Source organism: Patiria miniata, unplaced genomic scaffold (genome assembly GCF_015706575.1).
Source record: "Patiria miniata isolate m_02_andy unplaced genomic scaffold, ASM1570657v1 HiC_scaffold_3, whole genome shotgun sequence".
In the NCBI taxonomy this organism is placed as follows: Eukaryota; Metazoa; Echinodermata; class Asteroidea; order Valvatida; family Asterinidae; genus Patiria; species Patiria miniata.
This window is the reverse complement of record NW_024037069.1, coordinates 23,016,085-23,040,392: the sequence shown is the minus strand read 5'-3', so window position 1 is coordinate 23,040,392 and position 24,308 is coordinate 23,016,085. Positions and strand designations below refer to the sequence as shown.

The window sequence follows — 24,308 nt, the reverse complement described above, 5'->3', positions numbered from 1 at the left end:
CATTCCCAAATCAGGACTAAATGTTTGATTAGTCAACTCGAATACAGTGTTTTGTAATACAACAACGTCCGGGCATACATCTATACAACCCAGGCTTGGCGCGAATCGCGTAACATAATACAGAGCGCGTGACCACAGCCTTTGTTTGCTGTGTCTATTTTCTTTGTTGCATCAATGTCTATGACGCGACAACGGGTGAATGACCGAAGACCCGATATAGAAAGCGCCCGCTGATTAGTCAAAATCTAGAGGTCAAGAGGCGGTTGTCTTGCATAATTCAGCGAATCTGTTCAGATATCATAGACCATGGCTCTTCGCCATGGTCTATTACATAGACTACGATTCACTTGCGTTCCAACTAGAAACTTAAAATAGTTTTTTTTTCTAATGAAAAAAAAATGCTGAATAACTTTCCTAATATTTGATGAGATGGTGTAATATTTATAGTGTCCAAAATTTGGGAAGATTTTTTTTTTAGCGGATGCCAGCAATAGCCTATGTTTGGCGGATGCCAGCAATAGCCTATGTTTGTTTGTCATTTTTTTTCTTCATACCGATCCGGAAAACTACACATAACAAGATGGTTCTCGAACCATCCCGCCTGCTTCCGCGATTATCTGTAAAGAGTGACCTTTGACCTTGGTGTGTGACCTTTGACATCATTATCATTTGAAGGTTGCCATGTTGCATCTATGACCCAAGTTTGGTTCCAATTGGACTTCAACTTTTGAAATGAGACCAATTTTACATGTTCAGCCTATTTTACAGCCTGATTTCAGATGACCTTTGACCTTGGTATGTGACCTTTGACATCAGTATTATGAAGGGTGCCATGTTGCATCTATGACCTGAGTTTGGTTCCAATGGGACTTCAACTTTTGAAATGAGACCAATTTTACGAAACTTTAACCAAAATACCACAGACATACATAACTATACATACATACTACATAGTACATACGGACAGACACAGTGAGTGCATAGTCTCTTTCCTGAACAAAGTTCAGGCGAGACAAAAATTAATAAGGGAATAAATGTGTGTTCGGGAGGTATTATAACACTCTGTTTAAGACCGGTGGGAGTCTGGATGGGTGATAATCACCCGAGGCGAAGCCGAGGGTAATTATCACCCATCCAGACTCCCACCGGTCTTAAACAGAGTGTTTAATTATAATACCTACCGAACACATATTTATTCCCATCATAAATACCTTTTCGGTCAAAACCCCCCAAATCTTTTCGGTCCAAAAATCAAAACAAGTTAAAAAAAATAACAGCGTTGCTGTTGAAACCCCTCAGCCAGAGTCAGGTTATCATCCGGGAACCATTAACATTTAACTCACCACGGTGACCTTGACCTTTGACCTTTTGACCCCAAAACCAATCCCAACTTGCCTACTCCCAAGGGCAACACCCTACCAAAGTTAGACATAAAAATCTTATTTCTAACTCAAGTTATCATCCGGAAACCATTTACCTTGAATTCACCATGTTGACCTTGACCTTTGACCTTGTGACCCCAAAACCAATCCCAACTTGCCTACTCCCAAGAGTAACCCTCTACAAAAGTTAGACCCCAAAATCTCATTTCTAACTCAATTATCATCCTGTAACCATTTATCTTTAACTCACCATGGTGACCTTGACCTTTGACCTTTTGACCCCAAAACCAATCCCAACTTGCCTAACACCAAGGGCAACCCTCTACCAAAGTTAGACACCAAAATCTCATTTCTAACTCAAGTTATCATCAGGAAACCATTTACCTTTAACTCACCACGGTGACCTTGACCTTTGACCTTTTGACCTCAAAACCAATCCCAACTTGCCTACTCCCAAGGGTAACCCTCTACCAAAGTTAGACACCAAAATCTCATTTCTAACTCAAGTTATCATCCGGAAACCATTTACCTTTAACTCACCATGGTGACCTTGACCTTTGACCTTTTGACCCCAAAACCAATCCCAACTTGCCTACTCCCAAGGGCAACCCTCTACCAAAGTTAGACACCAAAATATCATTTCTAACTCAAGTTATCATCCGGAAACCATTTACCTTTAACTCACCACGGTGACCTTGACCTTTGACCTTTTGACCTCAAAACCAATCCCAACTTGCCTACTCCCAAGGGCAACCCCCTACCGAAGTTACAACCCCAAACGACATTTTAAACTCAAGTTATCATCCGGAAACCAAGCTACCCGGACGGACGGACGGACGGACGGACCTACATCCGGACGGACGGACGCCCTAGGCGATGACAATACCCCTCGAGCCTCTCGGCTGAGGGGTAACTAGACGTTGCCAACCATTTTGTTCAACAATTTTACTTCATGTTTTACGAAACACCCCTCTGACTATAATATGGAATGACCCCCCACAACTCGTTACCTTATAAGGACATTGGCGTGCGCGTCGCGCGTACTGCGCGATGTCGCGCAAAACGCAGCTGGGCTGGTGTAGTGTGAATTTCGGACCATGAAATACTGATTTACTGGTAGAATTGCGCATGCATGCGTGAGGAATGTGAACGTTCAACCAATGAAACGTTAAAAGGCACCGGATTTCATGGAGTCCAAATTTCATGCGACACTGGAAAAGTGTTTAAGACCAACCAACCATGTCTTTATCATCCGTTTAAGACCGGCCACGTGACGGGCTCTCGACCAATAGGAATGCGTAAATTGTCTTAGGTATTTATAAATAACTTATAAATGAAAACAGGAAGAAATGGAATTGTTATCAAAATTATCGACATCAAAGACAGTGATCAGTCCAAGTTTCCTCAAGCAGTTGTTTGATTTATTTACAGGTATCTCATCAAGGGTAAAATGAAAGAGTCGTAATTTCAAGACGGAAAGAACTGTAACATTAAAAATACTTTTTTTCCTAATTTTTTTTTTTTTTAGAAAGTCGCTTATTCGGTTGCGTTCGTCATAACATTAATGCATTGGACTTATCCATTAATTTAAACAATGTAGTTCATGTCAAAAAATGAAACATATGTACAGATTGCACCTTTTTTCAAAAAATCTAAATTAAAAACAAGTCTTAGGTTTTTCAGTTCAGACATGCAAAGGCATTTGGGTAACGTGAATCCATGTACAACAAAAATCAGTAGAATCCCAACAGTGCAGCTTTTCACTGGGTCTAACCGAAGTTTCCAATACCGATGTTCCCCCAAAATCCTTAGGGTTGGGGGTTAGGGTTAGATGGTTAGCGTTAGGGTTGGGGTACATATGTATGCACCCGCTTTTATTTTCACACTATCTTTACGTCATGCACTATATAGGGTGAGTAAAAAAACCGAAACCCAAATGTTGGGACCATTGTTTTAGTGAAGTTCTGCATGTAGCACTTTCAAAATTTAGGATATGATAAGCCCAATTCAAAAGCTTTCTTTTAGTACAAGAATCATTCAAATCACTCATGTACTTTTAAAGTTACGGAGTTTGAAACACGACCACCGTTTTAAAGTTCTGTCCACGGATCACAAAAAAGGTGTGCGTTCTTTCAGCAAAACGAAAACAATTCACACACATCCTTATGTGATTTGTTTTCGTTTTGCTGAAAGAACACTGAACTTTTTGTGATCCGTGGACACAACCTTAAAACGGCGGTTGTGTTTAAAACTCTGTAACTTGAAAACACTTTGTACAGTGTTTTTCTATTAGTAATGGCATTCACGAGAAGACGAGGAAATCCGTGGATCTTAGGAAAAGTTGCACGCCTGGCGCGTACTGTTCGTGCCAGAGTCCATAAGAAGATGACATCGATAACAAAGAACGGAAAACCACGGCCCATCAAACACTACATGACTGTTCCCCAAAGGCAGAACCCCTGCACTTGGGACGAAGTAGTCATGACATATGTCACTTCTAAAGTTGGTCCCTAATACCAAAAAAAATAAATGATTATTCATAAATTGGTTTTATAAAAGAGTGTTTGATTTGAAAGATTATGTTCATTATTCCTGTTAATGTACTTTTAAGGCGACATTTTTCGTCATATGTTATACCTGAAACACCGGACATTAAGGAGACACAACTCATGTTAAGAAGGCAAAGTTTTACCATCGCAAAAGGCTAGATCAATTGCTCATAGGCTAGATCGATTGCTCATGGTCCAAAATGTAAATTACCAGAATTCGCGGGGGTAGGATAAAGGAAATTGGGGTTAGGGGTAATTAAACTTGGAACATTTTTGTGCACAACCCTATGGGAATGTCCCCTGAGGTACCATTCCCCGTAATTATTATAAGTATCAGGCCCAATTGAAAAAGATTGCATAATTAGTGTTTCACTTTACAGGTTATGGACGCCATTGGCAAAACATGTGTTTTGCCGATTTGGGAACAATACAATAAATTTGAAGCAGCTTTTTAAAAAACACTAACCTGTCCAAAGTTCAGCTCAGTAGGTATCCTTTGTTTTAGATAACTGGACAAATGCATTTTTTTAAAATTTGTTTACGCAAACCATTGGTTTCCATTGAAAGAGCGGTGGTTGGTCCTTACCATTGTGAGGAAAAGATGGCAATTCCTCTTCTCGAAGATGACAGGATACCAGGCGAAATGATTTCACTAGTGGGGCAGATAGGGGAAATATTTGGGGGACTTGTGCCTTTGATGATACAACCATGGCATTTGGCACGCAGTCAGAGTATGTCTTAAGAAAGATATTTGGCTGTAGGGCAATCGCAGATTTGTCCTTTGAAAAAAATATCGGTAGAATAACAAGCAATGGCAACCATTTTGAAAATTGTGAAAATTGCTTGTTATTCTACCTACAGCTTTTTCTGAAAGGACAAATCTGAGATGGCCCTATGGGCTCCGTGCGTGAACAACGACGTCCCATAGGCCGGACATGTAGCTGGTTGACGCGCACCGTTCCTTGTGAGTGCCGCACGTACACAAGGGGATTTGTACTACATGCAGTGGTACAGCCGCGCGTCGCGGCAATATCACAGTCAGGCAAGATGGCGTCGGTCGGTCACCCCCAACTGTACTTTCTTTGCCGGTGAGGGGGTATTTGTGAACGGAGCGGATAGCCAAATATCTTTCTTAAGACAGACTGTGTGCCAAATGCCATGCTTGTATCCTCAAAGACACAATCCCATCACCTATCTGCCGTACTACACAGGATGCTTTATCCTATGACGTACTTGCAACCAAGTAGAATATTCCATGATATTTTGACAACTTTATTTTTTACGGTCTGCAATTGGCGTCCATTACCTTTTAAGCAGGAATTGCTACCCTTTAATGCCTGCACTTTTTGCACATTCAACTAAAATAATACCTGAGAGTAAAATAAAATTCAATGAAATATTTATAATATTCCTGAAAGAATAAACAAAATTAAAATTGAAATAGATATATATATATATATGTAAGTGGTTCAATACATACATGATGTAAACTCAACATCCAATGTAACAAAGGATTTCAGTAATAAAGTGACCAATGAGAAAAACATAAACATTTTGTGACCTTTTTACATTTCATTACAAAATAATTAGCTGTGCATGAGCAATACCTTTACGCGCTTAATGTGCACGATGTCCAGTTTCCATCACAGATTCACTTTCAAAAGACGCAAGAAAAAAAGGGGGAACTATAGCAAAAATGCTGCTGGGTTTCATAGATTTCGCATTTGAAATCGTCATTGTTACAGAAAATAATTGAGATTCTAACATTACTCCACTCTTTTTGACATGTTCCATTTGTTAACCCTCCTATGCAAATATACATTCTGTGCCAAGTTGTCCTTTCAGTCAAGCGACTGTTTTCAACAGTTAAGAGTTCCCAGCCTACATAAAGCAGGCTTTACTGGCTGTGACTGTTTATGTAACTTGAAACAGCTATGCTTTGACTGTAGGTGATTGATAAGCCAGCTGTGCTTACCACTTGTCTGCTTTTGTCTGCTGACTGAATTTGACTAGTCACAGTGCTTGCCAGAAATATGATCGGACTGTTGGTGACTAGCCTGTGTAAAAGGCACGGCAGGGGAAGAGGATTGATTTTTGACCGTCTGTGATTTTTTGACTGTTCAGATTGTTCAGAAAGCAGAAGGGTTAATACAAAAATGTTGATAATTATATCCCTAAAATACAAAGAAACAATTTCAAAAATATTATTTGGAAAAATACTTCTTTTCAGTGTAAATGGCTTTAAATTACAATACAATACAATAATTACTGTTAGCTTTATATTAATATATACCTACTTTGTGCTATTTTGCGTAATCTTTAGAACGTTTGCTAATACTTTTGAATGGCTGTGCTAGACCTCATAAGGCAGTGCCGAATGATTTGGGCACTTCCGAGATGCGGTCAATGCAGGCAAGTGTCTCAGCCAGGAGCTTTAAGGCTTCTACTCCGGTCGCCATTTGCCTAGAAGAAAAGAGAGAGAGAAAAAAAAACCCAAAAAGACTAAAATAAGAGACAAGCATAAAGCCAGAATTTCTGAGTCAAAATGCTACTCTACGTAAATCTTATTCCTACCTCCCTTATAATATCAGAGCATTGCAGGATTTCATTGAGGTCCATCAATTTTAACTCATAGGATTTCACTTCAGCTCCTCCCTTGAGATATTGGAACTTGTGTCCATGGGAAAGCCACTTTACAATAATTACTCATCTAAGAGTGCATGTCTCTCATTACAAAAATTCTAAGAGTACATGTCACCCTTTTGGCATGGTGAATTCATGGCAACACGCCCATTTAAAACAAAGTTGGTTTCCCTAAAAAGCATGAATACCAGTATCGGATCTAGAGGGGGTTGGGGGGGGGGGGGTTCGCAACCACCTCCCCCTTCAGTCGCTTACTAATGTTATGAAACTAGTGAGTCAGGGCCAAAAATACTACGTGGAATTTAAAGTTCCTAAATTGGATGGAATACGGGAGTTTTTTCTCCAAAACATTACAAAGACGGAATTCGAGCTATAGCCAGCAATAGCATCCCTGCCTATTATTGCCTAGCATCTATTACCTTAGGCCTCAGGTGTATTTATAAAGCGCATGTATTCACCAGTATTGGTGCTCAAGGCGCTACATCATTATTACCCTGCTCAATGGGCCAATGACACATTCCAAAGACAATCTCAGCTCCCTGGGGAGTATACAGCTCGATGCTGCCATTTCAGACCAATGCAGCAAATATCGACCACAATAACCATCCTTGCCCTCACAAGTACCCATTTACTCCTGGGTGGAGAGAAGCAATGACTGATAAAGTGCTTGCCCAAGGGCATACGCACCGTAACCCCACGCTGGAATCGAACCCACAACCTGCAGAATTACCCGCAGACCACGAATTCAATGCTCCAGACCACAAGGCCCAGCATTCCACTTGTGACTGATCTGGACTAGCGATGGACTACACAACAGTTTTGTTAATTAGCAAGGTGGCATTACACAAGCCCAATCAAAGTGTAACCCACATGCATCTCACAACTTACTTGATGGACGCATCTGCTTCTTTGGCGGCTGTGGCTAGCTTGACAGAAGCTGCATGGGATTTCTCCTTCAGCTCTTGCAGTTCCGTCCCTTCTTCCAGTTTCTTGTTCTTCGTGGACAGGGCAGTGATCTCGCCCTACGCCACAAGTAACAACCAAAAGAAGTTTGACAAAGTAAACTAATATAACATGGTTTGAGGGTGGGTAGTCAATTTTTAGCTCGCCTCGGTACTGGAAGTTGACAAACTAGTTCACTCAGCTTCATCTTGAGGGTCTATAGACTAATTCAACGACAGCCATTTTTTTTGTGGTGGCACTAGGCTCGCGCGAGTTGCGTAAGGGACGCACTCCCTGCTCCTTCGACCAATAGGGTTACCAAAATGTGCGCGCCTTGTCTTTAAAGAACATGTGTGGCGTGCGCGCAGGCGTGGCACCACCATGAAAATGGCTTCTAATTTTGTTTGGCGAATAATATTACACTACAGAGTTTTTGCAAACCTATGTCAGGATGTGTGTCCAATCACATGCTGCGTACCTTAGAACGTAGGCTCCTACTACACCTATGTAACCTGTCACCATAAAATGAGAATAAAGACGGAAACTGCTAGTTCGCAGTAAGGTAGGGTCAACATTTTTGTAAAGTCACAATTTTAAGGGATGGTCGATATTTTTTGTTTTCAGGTGAACCTCAATCTGTAAGTCCCGTTCTACCTTTGCCCATATTTTTTGCTCTGTCAAATTTGTTTAAAACCTACTTTCAGTTAATTACTTGACAGTTCATTATAACAGCAGAATTTTTAAATGCCATGGCATTTTCTAAAGAAAGTTACTTTTTGAAGTTCAATCTGGTTGGCGGCCTTTATTTCGGTGACAGAACTTAAATGTAGATACCTTTATAAAGCTCTTGTTTTGCAGAATCAAGGAATAAAAGCAAGTCAATTCTTACAAAGTCTGACTTTATGCTCATGTTATGGTGACGGGTTACATAGATCGCCTTGATGCATGTTGTTCAGGATATTTGTGAACCAAGAAAGGGACAGGCTTACAACACAACTTTGATATGCCGTTGTAACAAAAGAAAGACCCTAATTACTATACCTTAAGTGTTTTGATTTCTCCTTTCAATTTGGTGATGGTGGTTTCTGCTGTGACAGCTCTCTCCTGCATCAGAAAAAAAAAAGACCACTGTCATAAAAATGATGAAAAAGTTACATTGATGCATTACAACATTAAAAAATCGCAGAGGATGTGAAATCATTTGCTTGGACCTCGAGCATTTACCGACTATTTGCCATGTTTGTCCAAACAATTGACCGCCAGTGCTAGCGTCCTTAAATTATGGTGATGGGTGTGAACGTAGCTGTATTCAAAAAGTTAATGTGACCGCTAGAATTGAAATTGTTGAAACTTTTGAATAATTATGGACAGGAATAGATGGCGCTACCTGTCTAGAAGGACACAATGCATGCAGGCCCCAGCGGCATTGCCAAGTGTGGGGGGGGGGGGGGGATTTGCCATAAAAAAAAATCATCGCCCCCCAGTCGACCCCCACTGGAAATTTGTTAGTCCTATAAGTGACAATGGTTAACAGGTTTAACAGATATTGCCCCCCCCCCCCCCACTGTAACATATTCCCCCCCCCCCCCCACATGGGGTGCTGTGGTCCAATGGTTACGGTGTTCGTGGTACATGGGTTCTAATCCTGACCGTGGGAACATGGTGCTTGTGCTCTTGAGCAAGGCACTTTACCATTATTGCTTCGTCCTTCGGATGGGACGTAAAGCCTTAGGTCCCGTGTGTTGTGTAATGCACGTTAAAGAACCCAGTAACACTTATCGCTAAGAGAAGGGGTTTGCCCCGATGTTTCTGGCAGTGTCTTCTTAATGCGCCGCAGCACCTTATAAACCATTATCAGGTGCTACATACATGTAATGGTTCTTATATTTCTCATGTACTTCATTTACCTGTCTCTAATAATAGACATACTTTCCAGCGCCTTGAGTACCTAATTGTTGTAGCTATAATTGCGCTATTTAAGACTTCGGTAACATCCTGGCCCCCCCCCCCCCCCAACTCGGCACCCCTATGATGAGAACCCTGGCTACGCCGCTGGCAAGCACAGATTCACCTGCACATGATGCAGAGTGCTCATGACCCGTATGGATACTGTGCATGGACAGCAGATTGTACATGAACATGTCCTGCATAACCACCGATGAGAGCAGAACGGAGGGAACACACTGAATGCGTGCGTATGGTGCAAAGTACGCACAATACAAAGAAGTTGACTGGAGCGGGGTTTGAACCTCTAACCTCCGGAATGCCATACAGGCACTTCACCAACTGAACCATCCAGCCCTAAGCTGGCAGTGCCCCAGTTTTGCCAATGTCTTTGTTCAAGGGAAGCTAGTCAGAAACCATACACCTGTACATATGCCATGTAGTCAGGGATCACGCTCAAAGTCACAACGCTAGCAACATACGTAATTGTGCAAACCTGGGATATAGCACTAGCGCCGCTTGAACAAAGACATTGACAAAGCCAGGAACCACCAATATAGGGTTGGAGAGCACAGTTAGTAGAGCTAGAGTTAGTGTTCCTGAGGCCGCAGGTTCAAATCCAGTCCCAAGCAATTTCAGTGATCAATTATAATTTTAAGCTTAATGTGCACAAACCGTCATCACCTTCATGTCCGTGCCTGGCAAACTGCAGCAATGCATCCCTCCCAATTCACTCTTTGTAACCAAATGCAGGGGTATTAATGCAGGGTTCGCCCTTAACTTTTTTCAGCCAGCTCAGTGGACTAGCGAAACCGACTCTTATCTAGTCTGCGGGCCTTTTCACTAGTCTTCAATATTTGCACCAGAATGTCATAAACAACAATGTTACTTTACAATAATTTTGACTTGCCAGGCGGACTACTTGGGGAATGGTTTTGACTAGTCTGCCGCTGCTTTTACCTGCATTTGGTGAGCGGACTACTGATAAGGTGGAACCCTGTGAATGCAGTGTTAATGGACTCACTGCACAAGTACCCCCTAAGGGAGAGTTGGTGGAGACCACTAGGAGGGACACTTGAATGTATTGCCATTGACGTCTGACACTCACACGAAGATGCTCTAGCTTGTGCACATTCAGGATAAAATCAGTCGTGTGTACTTGTGCCAAACGCGTGCGAACCAGTACGCGCATGTGGTGTGTCCTTCCCACTGGGACTTTCGAAAGTGGTCGCAAAACACCATCTACACTGTCCATGCACAGAGTCACATGCATGAGCACCGGGCACAGAGTTGCTGTACAGAGTTTAGACTTTGAGATAAGCTCACCGTGGTTCTGGTGAGGTTGGCCTCCACGTGATGCACCATCGTCTCCAAGGTCTTGGCATCTTCGGCCTCTCGGTCTCGCAACCTTCGCATCTCCACCTCCATCCCCTCAATCCTAGATCAAAAACCAGTGACAGGCAACACACCAGTCAAGTAATCTTGTAATTAAAAATAAAAATCAAGAACTACCCCCAAAATGGCCAGTGAAGCTGCACAATACGCAAGCTCAGAACTTCAGAAGATAATCTCAAATAAGGATATGCAATTTTTTTTTTCACTACAGAACTGGCACTCTACTATAATTTATTGCTGCTGAGTTAAAAAAAAATCCTTGTATTGATTGTTTTGAAAAAAAAAGGTGTGCCAGATTTTAAAGAATATTTTAGAAAATCAAAAGATATCTATGTCATTTACAAGTGCAAAATGACCATCTGACATCTGTTTCAGACCAGCATTCCGAATTGCACTGGATGAAATTCTATTTGGAGCAACTCAAGTTGACCCAAATATAGAATATGGTTCCAGACAGACAAATATTGGGCACTAAATTTTGATTTAATAGCTTTTGGAGTCATTCCCAATGAATGCAACAGTCAATCATTTTTTGCCTACATGTAGCTGCTTCTGTCCAAATTTCTAACTTTTCATTCACTCAATTCAAATCTTCACAACATCGGTTCACGCGACTCTGGAATACCAGTCTGAAACAGGTGTATAAAGCTCAACAAATTCAGTAAAACTGTTTGGATTTGCTTTACTTTTTGGCATCTTTTTCCACAGCCTTCTTGGCATCGGCTAGTTCTTGCCTCAGATGTCTGTTGCTGCTTCTTAGTCTGGTAACCTCAGTTGTCAATTCCTCCACGTTTTCTGGCATGGGCTGGCTAGTGTAGATCTCATTCTCTGTCTTGGCCTCGCCGTTCTCCTTTACCAGGATATCTGCGGACTTGTTTGACGTGGCTCCGGCTCCGAATACGTTGGCCCGGGGCCGGGGCCGGGGACTCTGATAGATGTTGTGGCCATTTTCCGCGGCCACTGCATGGACAATCTCGGGGACCGACTGTGTGGTTTCTTTCTTGGCTGGGGGTTCGGGGGCCTTCTTGGGCAGTTTCTTGCGGTGGCCATGCGACTGCGCCCGGGCACGCTCCCTGCCTGGCTTTGGTACCAACGAAGACTCGTCCACTTCGGTGCCGTTGTTCACTGAGAGGTTAGGTACTGATGTCAGAGAGGTGGACAGCGAGGAAGGCGACAGTAGATCCTGGGCATTGACGGTGGCATCCATGTAGTCAACCACCACCTGGCTCTTGGTGTTGCCTGCTTTGTTGGTGGCAGCAGCGGCTGTTTTGAGTTTCCTGGGACCGTGGCCATGGGTGTGGGCCCTTGCCCGTTCCCTGCCTTGCTTACGGTCGGCAGGCTTGGGCGGGCCGTTGCTCATGTTGGTCCCCGTGTTGCTGCGCGTGGTTCTCTCCGGTGCCTCCTGGTCGTCATCCTTAGTGGCGTAGTCATAAATAAAGTCCACAAACTCCGCTCCTCGGGCTGCCTTATCCACATCAGTAGCCGTGATAGGGGTGGCTTTGATTGGATTTGCAGGCGACCCTGGCGGAGCGTGGGATTGGAAGTCGACGTTGGCGTTGTGACCATGGGGAGGGATCGGAGGGACTGGGTTGATAGCGCTCTGAGCAGACCGATGTGCCTTGCCTCTGGAGCGGCTGGGCACACCACTGCTTGTTGCTCGTCTCTGTGATGCCTTTCCATCGGGGGAACTGCTCCCATTCGGGCCCTGACTTGCCTGGTTACCCATATCCAGGAACTGCTGTAAAAAGTAACAAAAAGAAACCAAAACCCATAATGAAAACTAAACATGACGAACACGGCCCTCTTAAGAAAGTGGCTAGCTTCACACACCATTTTGGACCTCTGTTGGGAGCCCCTGGGAAGCCCTTAAGTAAACAAAACTCCCCTCCCTGCTGGACAGTCCCAGCGAGATAATGACTTGTGGTTAAATGATACCACCTGTTGGCCACACTGCTTTCTGGAACAATACTTTCTGGTGATTGTGGTTTATGCTATAGCATAGCAGTAAAAGATCATTCTCGGCCATTTATTCACTGATTTTCACAGTTCACCATATAAAACAAGTCAACATTTCAGGTACATCATCATGATAATACTTCTGGATTGAATTTAGCAACGAAATAACATGCTTGAAATCTCTCAGGCAGAGTGACCTTAGCTCCTTTATGGAACCAATTATAGGATAAGTGCGGTTAAGAGTCTTAATCCCCCAGGGCAAACTCTCCAAAATGGTGTGTCCCAACCCGAGTGGCCCATATGGTTGGTCGGGTTGGTCTTAAGAGGAGTGTTCACCTCATGAGTTACAGCAAAGACACACTCGTGCCTCAAATAGGACCCTCTTCTGGTCACTCACAAGTCCCTTGGGATGCATAGACATGCACTAGTGACCTCACTGCTAGTCTATTTGTATTTAATAGGGACCCTTTTTCAGTGCAAGCAACACATGCTAACAAAAAACAAGCATGATGATACTTCACTGAGTGCAATTTTCACTTTTATGGCACAAATGAATAACATACGGTAACAGGGCTTGCAAACATACTGAATCCATGCATGATTATGGCACTTAACGAAGCGCACAAACTTTCCATGCGTGGGACACACTTTTTATGAATTCTTGTTTGCACATGTATTGCGCTAAGATTGCTATTTAGGTTTAATCCCAATGTGACAAAAACCTGTATGGTTTTTGCATGGGTACCAGGTGTTTGATGAAAACAGTGAATTCAAAGAGTAATATGATTTCTTTTTTTTTCACCACTGAGGGTGTGTTTGTGCAGTGAAGTAACCAGAACCAATTAGCCAGGGGGCTATGATAGTGGCCAGCTGCTTTCGGTCTTTGTTCCTTAAACTTCGGTGGATGTTTTTTGAGGTCACCATAACATCCATAGTTTGCTTTCTTTGTTTTTTTATTTGCCCGAACTCTGTCTAGTCGACGATGGTTGACTACGCTAGTCAACTATTTGGAACCAACGTACTGGGGCTGGTTGCATCGCTAGTAACCAATAACCGCACGCATTCATAATGTATAGCAGGGAGCCAGGATCCATAAGTTTTGCGATGACATTTTGACTGAGCGTTTGATGAGAGATGTTCGCACGTTGCTATTAGTGCGCAGGCGTAAGGTACGTCACAAATCAACCACTAGTCAACTAATGGTCCTTGCCCGAACTTGGCCCTGAAGTTATATGGTTGCTAGAGAACCATGCTTACCTGCAAACCTAGTCAAGAGTGATACCCAAAGGTGTGAAGAAGTGTGTAAACTGTCTTGCTGAAGGACACCTGCACTGTGTCCCATACCAGAGTGCAAAAGAAGCACTTGTTAATGAATAAAACCTGAGTGACAGAAACACTTGAATAAAATATTCCACTGACCTGTGGGTCTGTTTGACCGGAGTGATCAACGTCTATTCCAATAAAGTTTTCTCCTGGTTGACTGGCAGACAATCATTCAAGATATCTGCTAAATTCCTATGGGGAGCACTTTATGATGTTCCTCTCAACAAACAACACTGCCCTCACCGACACCGGCACACTCCTCCTAATAATCACCCAATCACAGTAAAACGTACAGCAAAGGGACACAAACATTACACAGCAAACGATGCCAACAATGTAGCTGCTAGACCAGGCCAGTACGCAGTGTCCATGCTATAAACTTCCCTTTAAGGTGCAGGCCATATTCACCAAGGATTGAAATGTTCTGGACTCCCTGAAGAATAACTATATTAACTCGTTGCCGATCGAGCGAAGGAGTATATCCTACAGCAGTCCCTTCTATACATGAGTCAGCCAGTCGCACGCCGGTGACACAGAGCCCCCTGACGAAGAGTTGAGGTCGCCGAAACTGACCAAGAGACAAGCAGACAGACAGGGACTTGGGAGGGAACACAGCAGGTTTAGATTGACACCAAGCACCACGGCCACAGTCGCGTCATTAGCTCACTGCCTGACTCATTTCCTCCACTTACAACCCTTCTTCTACAAACTTTCTTGACTTACAAAGTTTCACTCTATTGAAATCCTGGAGGCCAGGCATAACACCCAATTATCTTTCTAAGGGTTTAATTCACCAAAAGACAAAATGGCAAGTTGTGTTGTAATTGGACAACAATCCCCCGGATTGATTGCGTTTGCGAGAAGAAAAGGCGGTGCTCGCTCTGAGTGAAAGCCTAGCTGAGATACTGATGACGTCAACAGGAAGTTTCCTGTACCAGTGTATATCACACTCCACATTTCTGTACATGTATATATTGTGCTGTGTTGCTAGTAAAATTCACTAGTCAGGTAGTTGTGTGATAAAAAGTCACAACTAGCGTTGTTATTAGGAAATATCAACAATCAATGAAGCGCTACATCGATACAGCTGGGTCTGTCTATGCTAAGAAAGCATTTTGGACAGTGTTGCACTCATCCACTTTCTTGACGGTGAAGTTTTATTCTAGGTTTTACAGAGTATTTTTGATTGTTGAAATGCCCATTGAAATGATCATTTCATAAATTCCAAAGGAAACAACATTTGCTTTGTTTTTCCAACAAACCTTCATCGTCAATGTCCCATCCAACTGGTCCCAAGAACTAGTTGCTGTGCAATGACTACATGTAGTAAAGGCACAACAATTAGTTGTAGCATTACAACTAGTCAAGGTACCAATGCTATTAAAAAAAAAAAATTTGAAAAATAGTTACCTGTAATGACTATAGTCGACTAGTCGCACTTGTCATACAAAGCTATTTCTGTAGTCTGTAAAACACAAGTTTGTGTTTATGAAAAGACATTTGGCAATGTGCTTCCAAAACTACGTTCACCTACACATGTTCCGCAACTTTGTTTTCTTTCATGCCTTTATTTCTCACTTTCACTACCCTCAACAAAAGCAGCTCCCATTTATGGACATGTTAAGCTCAGAAGACCAAATAAGCTCTCGTATGATTTTGTGATTGGCAAAATAGACTTTTTTCCTTTTCACTTAATCAAATGTGCCTGTCAAAAAAGGAATGTCAGTTCAAGGATTATTAAAGGTTATGCATGCAAGCACCAATATGGTGGACAGGACGAGGTTGTAAGTACTACAGGATGGGTGGCATGGGTGGTTATTGCATAAAGAGCTCGCCTCTCACCACTGTGGCCCAGGTTCGATTCCTGGCTTGGACCATACGCGAGTAGATTCGTTCGTTGATTCTCTCCTGAGCCACGTGGGTTGTTCTCTGAGCTCTTCGGTTTTCCTTTCTCCACAAATATCAATTTTTTTGGTCTCTGGCTGTGCTCTGTGGTCAGACATATGGGTCGCATGGTGGCTGCCTACATGTAAGGCACATTTACCATGTTTACATGCCTTCAGTTCAACCATGCTGTAGCCGCGTCCTTCACAAGTTAGGTTTTCAGCTTCGAGTAAGGATGATTACTCCCCCCCCCCTCCCAATTTTTTAAAATTATTTTTACAATGTATTATTATTACAGGAATGCTTAACAAAATTGGGTTTTCTTTTTCCAATTCTGTGGGGATCAGTGTGCCCAAGCAGTTAGGGTTCGTGACTCATGATCAGAGGGTCAGGGGTTCAAATCCAGCCGCTGGCCATACGTTGTGTCCTTGGGCAAGCATCTTCATCCCCACTTGCCTCTCTCGTACCAGGAGTATATGGGTACCGGCATTAGCTGGGGAGTAACCTGTCATGGACTGGCATCCCATCCAGGGGGAATAGAAATATTCTCAGTCGTCTCATGCCACTGAAACCGGAGATAAACGCCGGCCTGATGGGCCATGTTGGCTTGGGACAGACTTGTTATACTTTTTTTTCGAATTCTGTCTAATCGTTTTGTTTTGCTACCTGTATCAAATTTGAATCCTCCCTGAGACACCTTATGGATTGTGTTTTCAATAGTCTCCACATGATCACTCAACTTTCTAAAAATGTGTTTGAATCCTTTCAGAGATAGTTAAACGATGGACTTTTAAAATTAACATCCGATTTGCAGGTTGGTTGGAACCTGGTTTGAATCCCTCCTGGGACACTTTGTGAAATAGGTTTTCATGAGCTCTCACCAGATTATTTGTCATTATTGGACATGGAAGTTTACAAAGAGTGAAAACAGAGCAAGATATTGATAAATTACTATGAAAGTAAAACGAGCGGCAGTTCGGTAGACTGTTTTCATAATGAAACTTACATGTATGACAGTGTTGTAGTCAAGACCTTACAAGTCCTCACAAGCCCATCAGAAATCATCAAATCCCAAGTCAAGCCAACAACTTATTCAAATTAACTAAGACAGAGCATCCCATTGTTGTTGTTCATCTACCATTACTTGAGACAGCTCTCGTGAAAGGATTCAAAGGAATTGTGATTTTTCTCCCGACAAGACTTGTGATGGACTTGACTATAACAGTGCTAAATGACACGAAGCATTACTGCCTCACCTAGGTGCAATTTTTTTTCACCCGGCTCAAAAAACGCTCAAACAGACAACCATGCACAGACAACCAAGAGGCATCCTCCAATCCCAAGAAAACATCAAATTATCTCTTTAATTTCAAAAGCTAAAATCCATATTATGCATAAAGAAACATTCAAAAACCTAAAGAGCATTGTCTCTGTCAGTCCTTTGCCAAAGAAAACAAACAGAAACATCTTAATGAAATTTGGACAGAAATACAGAAAACTTTCAATTCCATGGAGAGGAATGTTCAAAAATAGACCGCTCCGATATAGCCATTTAATCATCCAAGCTGACTTCCGAATTTCAAAGTTCATGTCCTAAGTGACTCGAGTTGGACATGGCACCAACCAGTACGGTCTTAATGCGGCTTCCCGTTGCTCATTAACATTTCATCGGAAAGTTGCTGGCATTTCGCCCGAAACCCCACCGAAACAAAATCATGCATTACACATGTACAATTCAAACGGCAGAAGTGAGGGTATGTTTGATTCACACGTGACTAAAAACCTATACAATTCAGGTTCTGTTAACAGTTTGAAGTGTTGATGTGTAATGTATGTTTGCTGGTATTATAACTTGATGGTATAAGACTTTACAAACTGAAGTAAAGCACTCCAGGTATACAACATGTTTTCAGGCAAAATACTGCAAAAATGCTGGTACTGAGGTGTTATGTGCACTTTGCATAGGGAAGTAGTCAACCCAAATTGAGAGAATACTGCTTTCCTAGACTTGAAACCAAGCTAGTAATTGGCCGGGTTTAGTCTGCCTGCGCCGCCGCGTATCTTACCGAATCATCGGCACTGGCATTGACACTGTACTATATAATACACACAGTACCATCCAGGGGTTACGTATAGCGTGCGGTATAATAACATACGGGTAGGTTCAGTGCAACCTCGGCCCCAATATGCGTGTGCTTTGATTCCAATTCGGATTGCGGAATGTTGAACGGCAGGTATAGTTTTAACATAATGGTGCAGCGCTGGTTCATATCGGTGGCACCAGCGGACAAACACAGCTGTCTAACGACTTGACTTCAAGTCGACTGCTTTCCCCAAATTAACCATGTTGTACATGTACATGTGTTTTGTGTTGTCACATTTGCTCCATTATAAAAGTCATAAAAAAGATGGCAATATTTGGAAAAATACATGTATCTCAAGTGGTGGTGTGCATTAACAGACACTCTTATCAAAACTGAAGACGACCAAAAAAACGCAACCTGGTAAATTCCCTCTATTGACCTATCGCCGTTTGCGAGTTAGCCACGCCCCTTAGACAACCCTGTGGAATTTTGAACGTTAAGTTTGTTTGTCTTAGATTTTGCGCGTTCCGCGTCCATTTGTATATCATGTCATTGGACAATACTTCATAAGCTGCGTTGGCGCGATTCTACCGCAATATGCCAATTGTCAGCAACTCTAGTCCTTAACAATGTGAATATTGGCGGTGTCTGAAGGGCTTTTTAGCTTTAGGGTGTATACTTCAACTTTCATGAGCGTCATATGTCTTGCTTTAAAATGCACATCAACAAGAAATCTGTTTTTGGTTTTTCATGTAACCTGGTTTCCCCACAATTGGCATTCAAAACCACTCTTTTTCATTGGCTGAGGAGTTACTAAGTAATTTGTGAAGTTGGTTACGGGTACCGGATCCCATAATCTGGAACCAGTTACTGATATCAGCAGTCAGGTTCTCAGGTGCCTGGGTCAGATACACAGCCCTAATTCTCAAGTCGAGTTAAATTTAATCAATCCATGTGTCAGACAGTGTTGTAGTCGAGACCGGATAGTCCGAGACCGAGACCAAGACCGAGACCTGAAGATTCGAGACCGAGACCGAGACCGAGACCAGCCCCTTCAAGGCGGACCGAGACCGAGACCAATATGGTCCGAGACCGAGACCGAGACCGAGACCGCTGATAATAAATAACAATAGTCGAAATAAAAAAAACAAGACACGTTATTATAGTTGAAAAATGTAACCTTTCTATTCACAAAGAATAGACCAATATTTTGACCAGTGGCAATGTTGACAAATTGATACATGACACCTTACTTGAGCAAAAAGTAGTTACACTTAAGAAATATGGGCTTTGACATGTTGTCTGCACCCAATCGCGACAAAAGTAAAAAGTTAAAGGTAGATGTTTCATCTGTTATAGGAACTCGGATCCTAAACTCCACAGTCACCCCTTGGTTTCAGCTATGACTTCTAACGGATATTTAAAGATGTAATTTTAAGTTTACATTGCCCTTTTTTTCCTAAAATAAATTTAGGACTTAACTTCTAACAAGACTTGTATACTTGATTTTAAAAAATGGGAGCTAGAAAATGTTGAATTAATTTTTAAATTTTTGTCATAGAATGTGGACTTGTACATGTAGACCCACAGGTTGCGAGGTGGTAGCCAGAATGTGCCAGATATGGATCTTTAATTTTTTTCTGAACGGGATTTTTAATTTTTGAGGAATAATGGGGTACTTTAAAATGAGCAGCCAGAAAATGGGGTCTCATCATACACTCTCATGGCAACAGTGAGTGGTAACTGGTAAGAGTGTGTGAGTTCAAAGCTGGAAAATCAGGTAGAAAAAATTACTTTTTCTTCAAAATACTGTCCCAAATTAAAGAACATTGTGTGGGGTCGAAAATATAACTAATTTGAAGCACCTCATTTATTATCAGAAAACAAAATGCAAGTGATTACGCCCACAGGGGTGGGCTAAACTACACAATCCCCGAAAATGGTTGACCCTTATTGCATAAATTGTTACAAGTTTATACTTTGCTTTATGTGGCCGACTCAACAGATAAATGCCGAACTTGTTCCAAATCGTTCAGTGACTGGTACTGCTGCAGTTTTACATGTATTGTACTTTGGGGACTTTCCAACGTGCAGTCGAGTCCAAACCGACCGCGATATATATAACAAGCTTGATCTACGGGCTAGCAAATGTTTAAATAACAACGGTACTGAACGAAGTGAACACAAAGTAATCGATCAAGCTGTAAAAGCTACATATTGCCGATCTCGACCCGAGACCAGCCAAAATATCGAGACCAAAGGGGACCGAGACCGAGACCAAGACCGAGACCACAGCTTCCGAGACCGAGACCGAGACCGAGACCAGCAAAAAGTGGTCTCGAGACCGGTCTCGAGACCGAGACCGGTCTCGAGACCTACAACACTGGTGTCAGATTCCCAAAGAATGTGCAAATTACACACGGTCAAGTGTTATTTGCTTGTTTGTGAAGAGTTGGTATGGTATCACGAACAACTGTGGTGAGCATTTGGAACGTTGCAGCTCAAACAAAAGACATACATTGTACAGAATCTGTAAAAAAATCACCACACTGTGTGACAGCAGGGATGCGTTCCAGTCACACAAATGTGTTCGCGTTCTAGGCCCTGCAAATGCGTTGGCGCATTTGCAGGGCCTAGAACACGAACACATTTGTGTGACTGGAATGTTTATGTCACAGGAAAACTGTTGTCAAAATGGAAGCACCCTGTACATGTATGTCGATCAAACAAGTGTCACTGTTTGGATATGGCAGCTTGTAAAAATCCACAAAATATTAGTTGTGATTGTAAGTAAAATGTTGCCAGTAATATATAAAGTTACTGGGACCACAAAAAATGGATAATATCAGCCTCTACATGATTAACACCTTCACTGTGCGAGTGTTGGCAATATTGGAAAACAACAAACAACTCAGGAAGACCGTTCGCCTTTGTTGCTAATGTTCCCAAATGGTGGTGGTAAACAGTCCCACGTGCTCCAATGTTGACAACGTTGGCAAACGTTAGCATTTTTGGCATTTGTGGAACGCACCCCAGATGCAAGTTTAATACCTCCAAATTTGGTGTGGTCCACTTCTCTGGAGTGTTCAATTTTGTCTTTTACTAGATGTACTACGCTATAAATGTCTACTTGTATGAGAGACAGATTTATCTTTACTTACAATTCCTTCCCCATTGTCATCTTCATCATTGAAAATATCAAGCAGTTCCTTAGCTGGCTCCTTGAGATTTCTGTCTTCATGCTTCAAGAATACATGCAGCATGCAAAAACAAAACAAGAATGGGAATTTATAGTTAGAATACATGTCTACCAACAAAAGGCAGTAATTATAAAGGTGCGCTACAATGTACTTTCTTGGAAGAAAGTTGAAGCTCAAATTTACTTGAATGTTCATAATGTAAGAAGAGCCTGTAATGTGTATCCTATTTTGCATCTCAGAGGGGTGATTGATAAGTTCATGGCCAAAGGTTTTGAAGTTTTAACTGATACAGTGTGCAGTTCAACTTGTTGAATGGTTTACACAGAAAGGTTGAAGTTGTTACCTTTTCTTGTTTTTCTGTTACAGATAATTAAACATTGACAGTCACCGGTTCCTGAGATCCTGAATCAAAAAATTGAGGCAGGGGAAGCTGACAAGGGGGTGCTCTTCATCTTCGGGAAGAGGTAGTAGTCAGAGGGTGCCAAATCAGGAGAATAGGGTGGGTGTTCGACCAGTTGGAATCCACATTGCTGGATGGCAGCCATGGCCACTGTGGACGTGTGGACTGAGGCATTGTCCTGGTGGAAGAACACCCCCTTGTCAACTTCACCCGCCACATTTGTCGATTCAGGATCTCAGGAACCGGTGACAGTCAAAGTTTAAAGATATAGTCCATCATTTGTAATTTGTGCATTTTGTTCGGTTGAAGCAACAACAGTGTTCAAAATCTAATGAAGGATACTGAACAACTAACCTAATGAAGTTTCAGCTCAGCTTCAGCTGTATATTCCGAGAAAAACAAAAGTTGCTGAATCATGTTTTGAATTGTTTTGAATTGCAGCTATACGCGATGTCGATCGCGCACTGATCCGACGAATTATAGCAACCGCGCGCGCCTGTGCGTCGTGCCAATGCTTGCGCGCGCTGTGCCGACTAACAAAACGAACTACTAATTTAAATTTCCCTACGGTGCGTCTTAAGACGCACCGTTGGAAAGGCCTTCTATCGTTGATTACTTCAAAATGATAGCTTGACAGAAAGATTAATTTCACAGGGAGTTTAGTCCACTTACTATCTTTCAACCAAGTATGTTTTTCAACAATAATACGCCGGTTACTTTTTGAATGGCTGCAAATGATGGACTATAGCTTTAATTATCTGTAACAGAAAAACTAGAACAGACAATGACTTCAAGATTTCTGAAAGTTACTCAATTTTGCAAATGTTGTATATTGCCTTTAACTCAAAGGAGGATCAGGTGAGCAGAGGTACCTGTTTTTATAATTCGGGATTCATTTAAACGTTTTGAAAAATTCTGAAAACTGATTTTACCTCTCTCTCTTTTTTTTTTTGCATTTAAATGTGTAAATGTCACATCCGAAAGACAAATTTACGGCAGACATCTCAATGGCTGAACTGCTTGCATTTGTATGAAACAAAGGCCTTTTTAGGGTATGTGTATGAAAAAAGGCTTTAATACCCACGATTAGAGAGTTAATAGCAATAGAACGTCCAAGGCCCAAATCTCCAAATGTACACCCCTGGGCAGACCCATCATAATTAAATTAGACCTTGCGGACCTTCCGCCAACCATGAATAATCAAGTTGGACAACATACCCATGATATGCTCCTGGGTGAGATAAAGGACCTTACGGGATGTTGTTGCATAATTCTTGCACACAGCATCACTTTCCTTAGGTGAATCACATGATTGACTGCGCAGCTGCTGTGTCAATTCCCGTGACATTTTTTAAAGGCCATTTTAAAGGTTTCATTGAAATATGAGTTGAGGATTTTCATGACGAAGAGTTCAACTTGTGGTTCATCATGTGAAGTGATGAACCTGATTAACCCTCCAGCTGTTTGAACAGTCACAGGCAGTCAAAAAGTCCATCCACCTCCCCTGCTATGCCTTTTACACAGGCTTGTCGCCAACAGTAAGCACTCTGACTAGTCATATTCAGTTAACAGACAAAAGCAGGCAATTGGTAGGCACAGCTGGCTTATCAATCACCTACAGTCAAAGCATAGCTGTATCAAGTTACATAAACAGTCACAGCCAGTCAATCCTGCTTCATGTAGGCTGGGAGCTCTTAACTGTTGAAAACAGTCGCTTGATTGATTTTGAATGCAAGGACAGCTTGGCACAGAATGTTTGTTTGCATAGGAGGGTTAAAGAAGAAGTATATTGGTTCTGCAAACGAACTAGAGTTATGGAATCAACGTTTCAGTCAGTATGCTTTCACCATCATCAGAGGAATGAGGATTAACTGACTGAATGGTACATGTACAGGGTATTTTGGGTTAATGTACCTTAGTTCTTCTCTGACCATACCTTTCTTTTAGTCACTTCACACACGGAATTATCCACAAACTTCGGCAAAACTTCTCCGTGATTCCCCCTTTCCAAACTCTAACACAATTCTTGAATTTTTTTCTCAAATAGGGGGGCCTACTATCCCCAGTCCCTTGTCTTAAATTGTTTATATGCCAACAGCCATATCAGAGGGTTCTGGAAACAGGTTCAGCTTTTAGCAGACAATCCCTTAACGGGAGGAAAAAAACAATCGGCTTGGGTGAGTCATTATGGGTCGGTCTCTGGCTAAGGATCATGCTCAGATCGCACTGTGCTGGGCTGTACCAGGGACCTGTATCATAATCAGCATGACTTACATGTACATACATCGCCCATTATACATGTACGGATGTACATATGCATGACTGCATGTATGCCTTTATATGTACGTGCAATGCGCTATGCCTGTACATACATGTACTACAAGTACTGCACATATAATATATGTGCTTGAAGTTTTTGTGTTAACTATTATGTGGCTAAAGTTTTGGCACGGGTAGCTTTGTATGACCGTGCAAAAATATAGACTTGTTTCAATATCTGTTTTGCATTTTGGGGAGAAGTTTACAGGAGACCATGTAAAGTGACTGTCTCGAAAAAGAAAGCGGGTACATGTAGCTTTGGAAAAAACTACATGTAGAGATGTTAA

General features: G+C 42.1%; 1 protein-coding gene across 2 annotated transcripts in view; it reads right to left on the bottom strand.

The window, feature by feature from the left end:
• Window positions 1-5,984: 5,984 nt before the first annotated feature.
• Window positions 5,985-24,308, bottom strand: part of LOC119737845 — a 52,973-nt gene continuing 34,649 nt past the window's right edge. For both annotated transcript variants that reach the window (XM_038212470.1, XM_038212471.1), the window contains exons 3-8: window positions 21,264-21,344; window positions 11,542-12,593; window positions 10,787-10,898; window positions 8,558-8,620; window positions 7,463-7,596; window positions 5,985-6,394 (exon numbers count right to left, since the gene is read on the bottom strand). In XM_038212470.1, coding sequence (XP_038068398.1) covers window positions 6,292-6,394; window positions 7,463-7,596; window positions 8,558-8,620; window positions 10,787-10,898; window positions 11,542-12,593; window positions 21,264-21,344 — 1,545 coding nt within the window. In that variant the 3' untranslated portion in view covers window positions 5,985-6,291. The remainder of the gene's footprint in view (window positions 6,395-7,462; window positions 7,597-8,557; window positions 8,621-10,786; window positions 10,899-11,541; window positions 12,594-21,263; window positions 21,345-24,308) is intronic.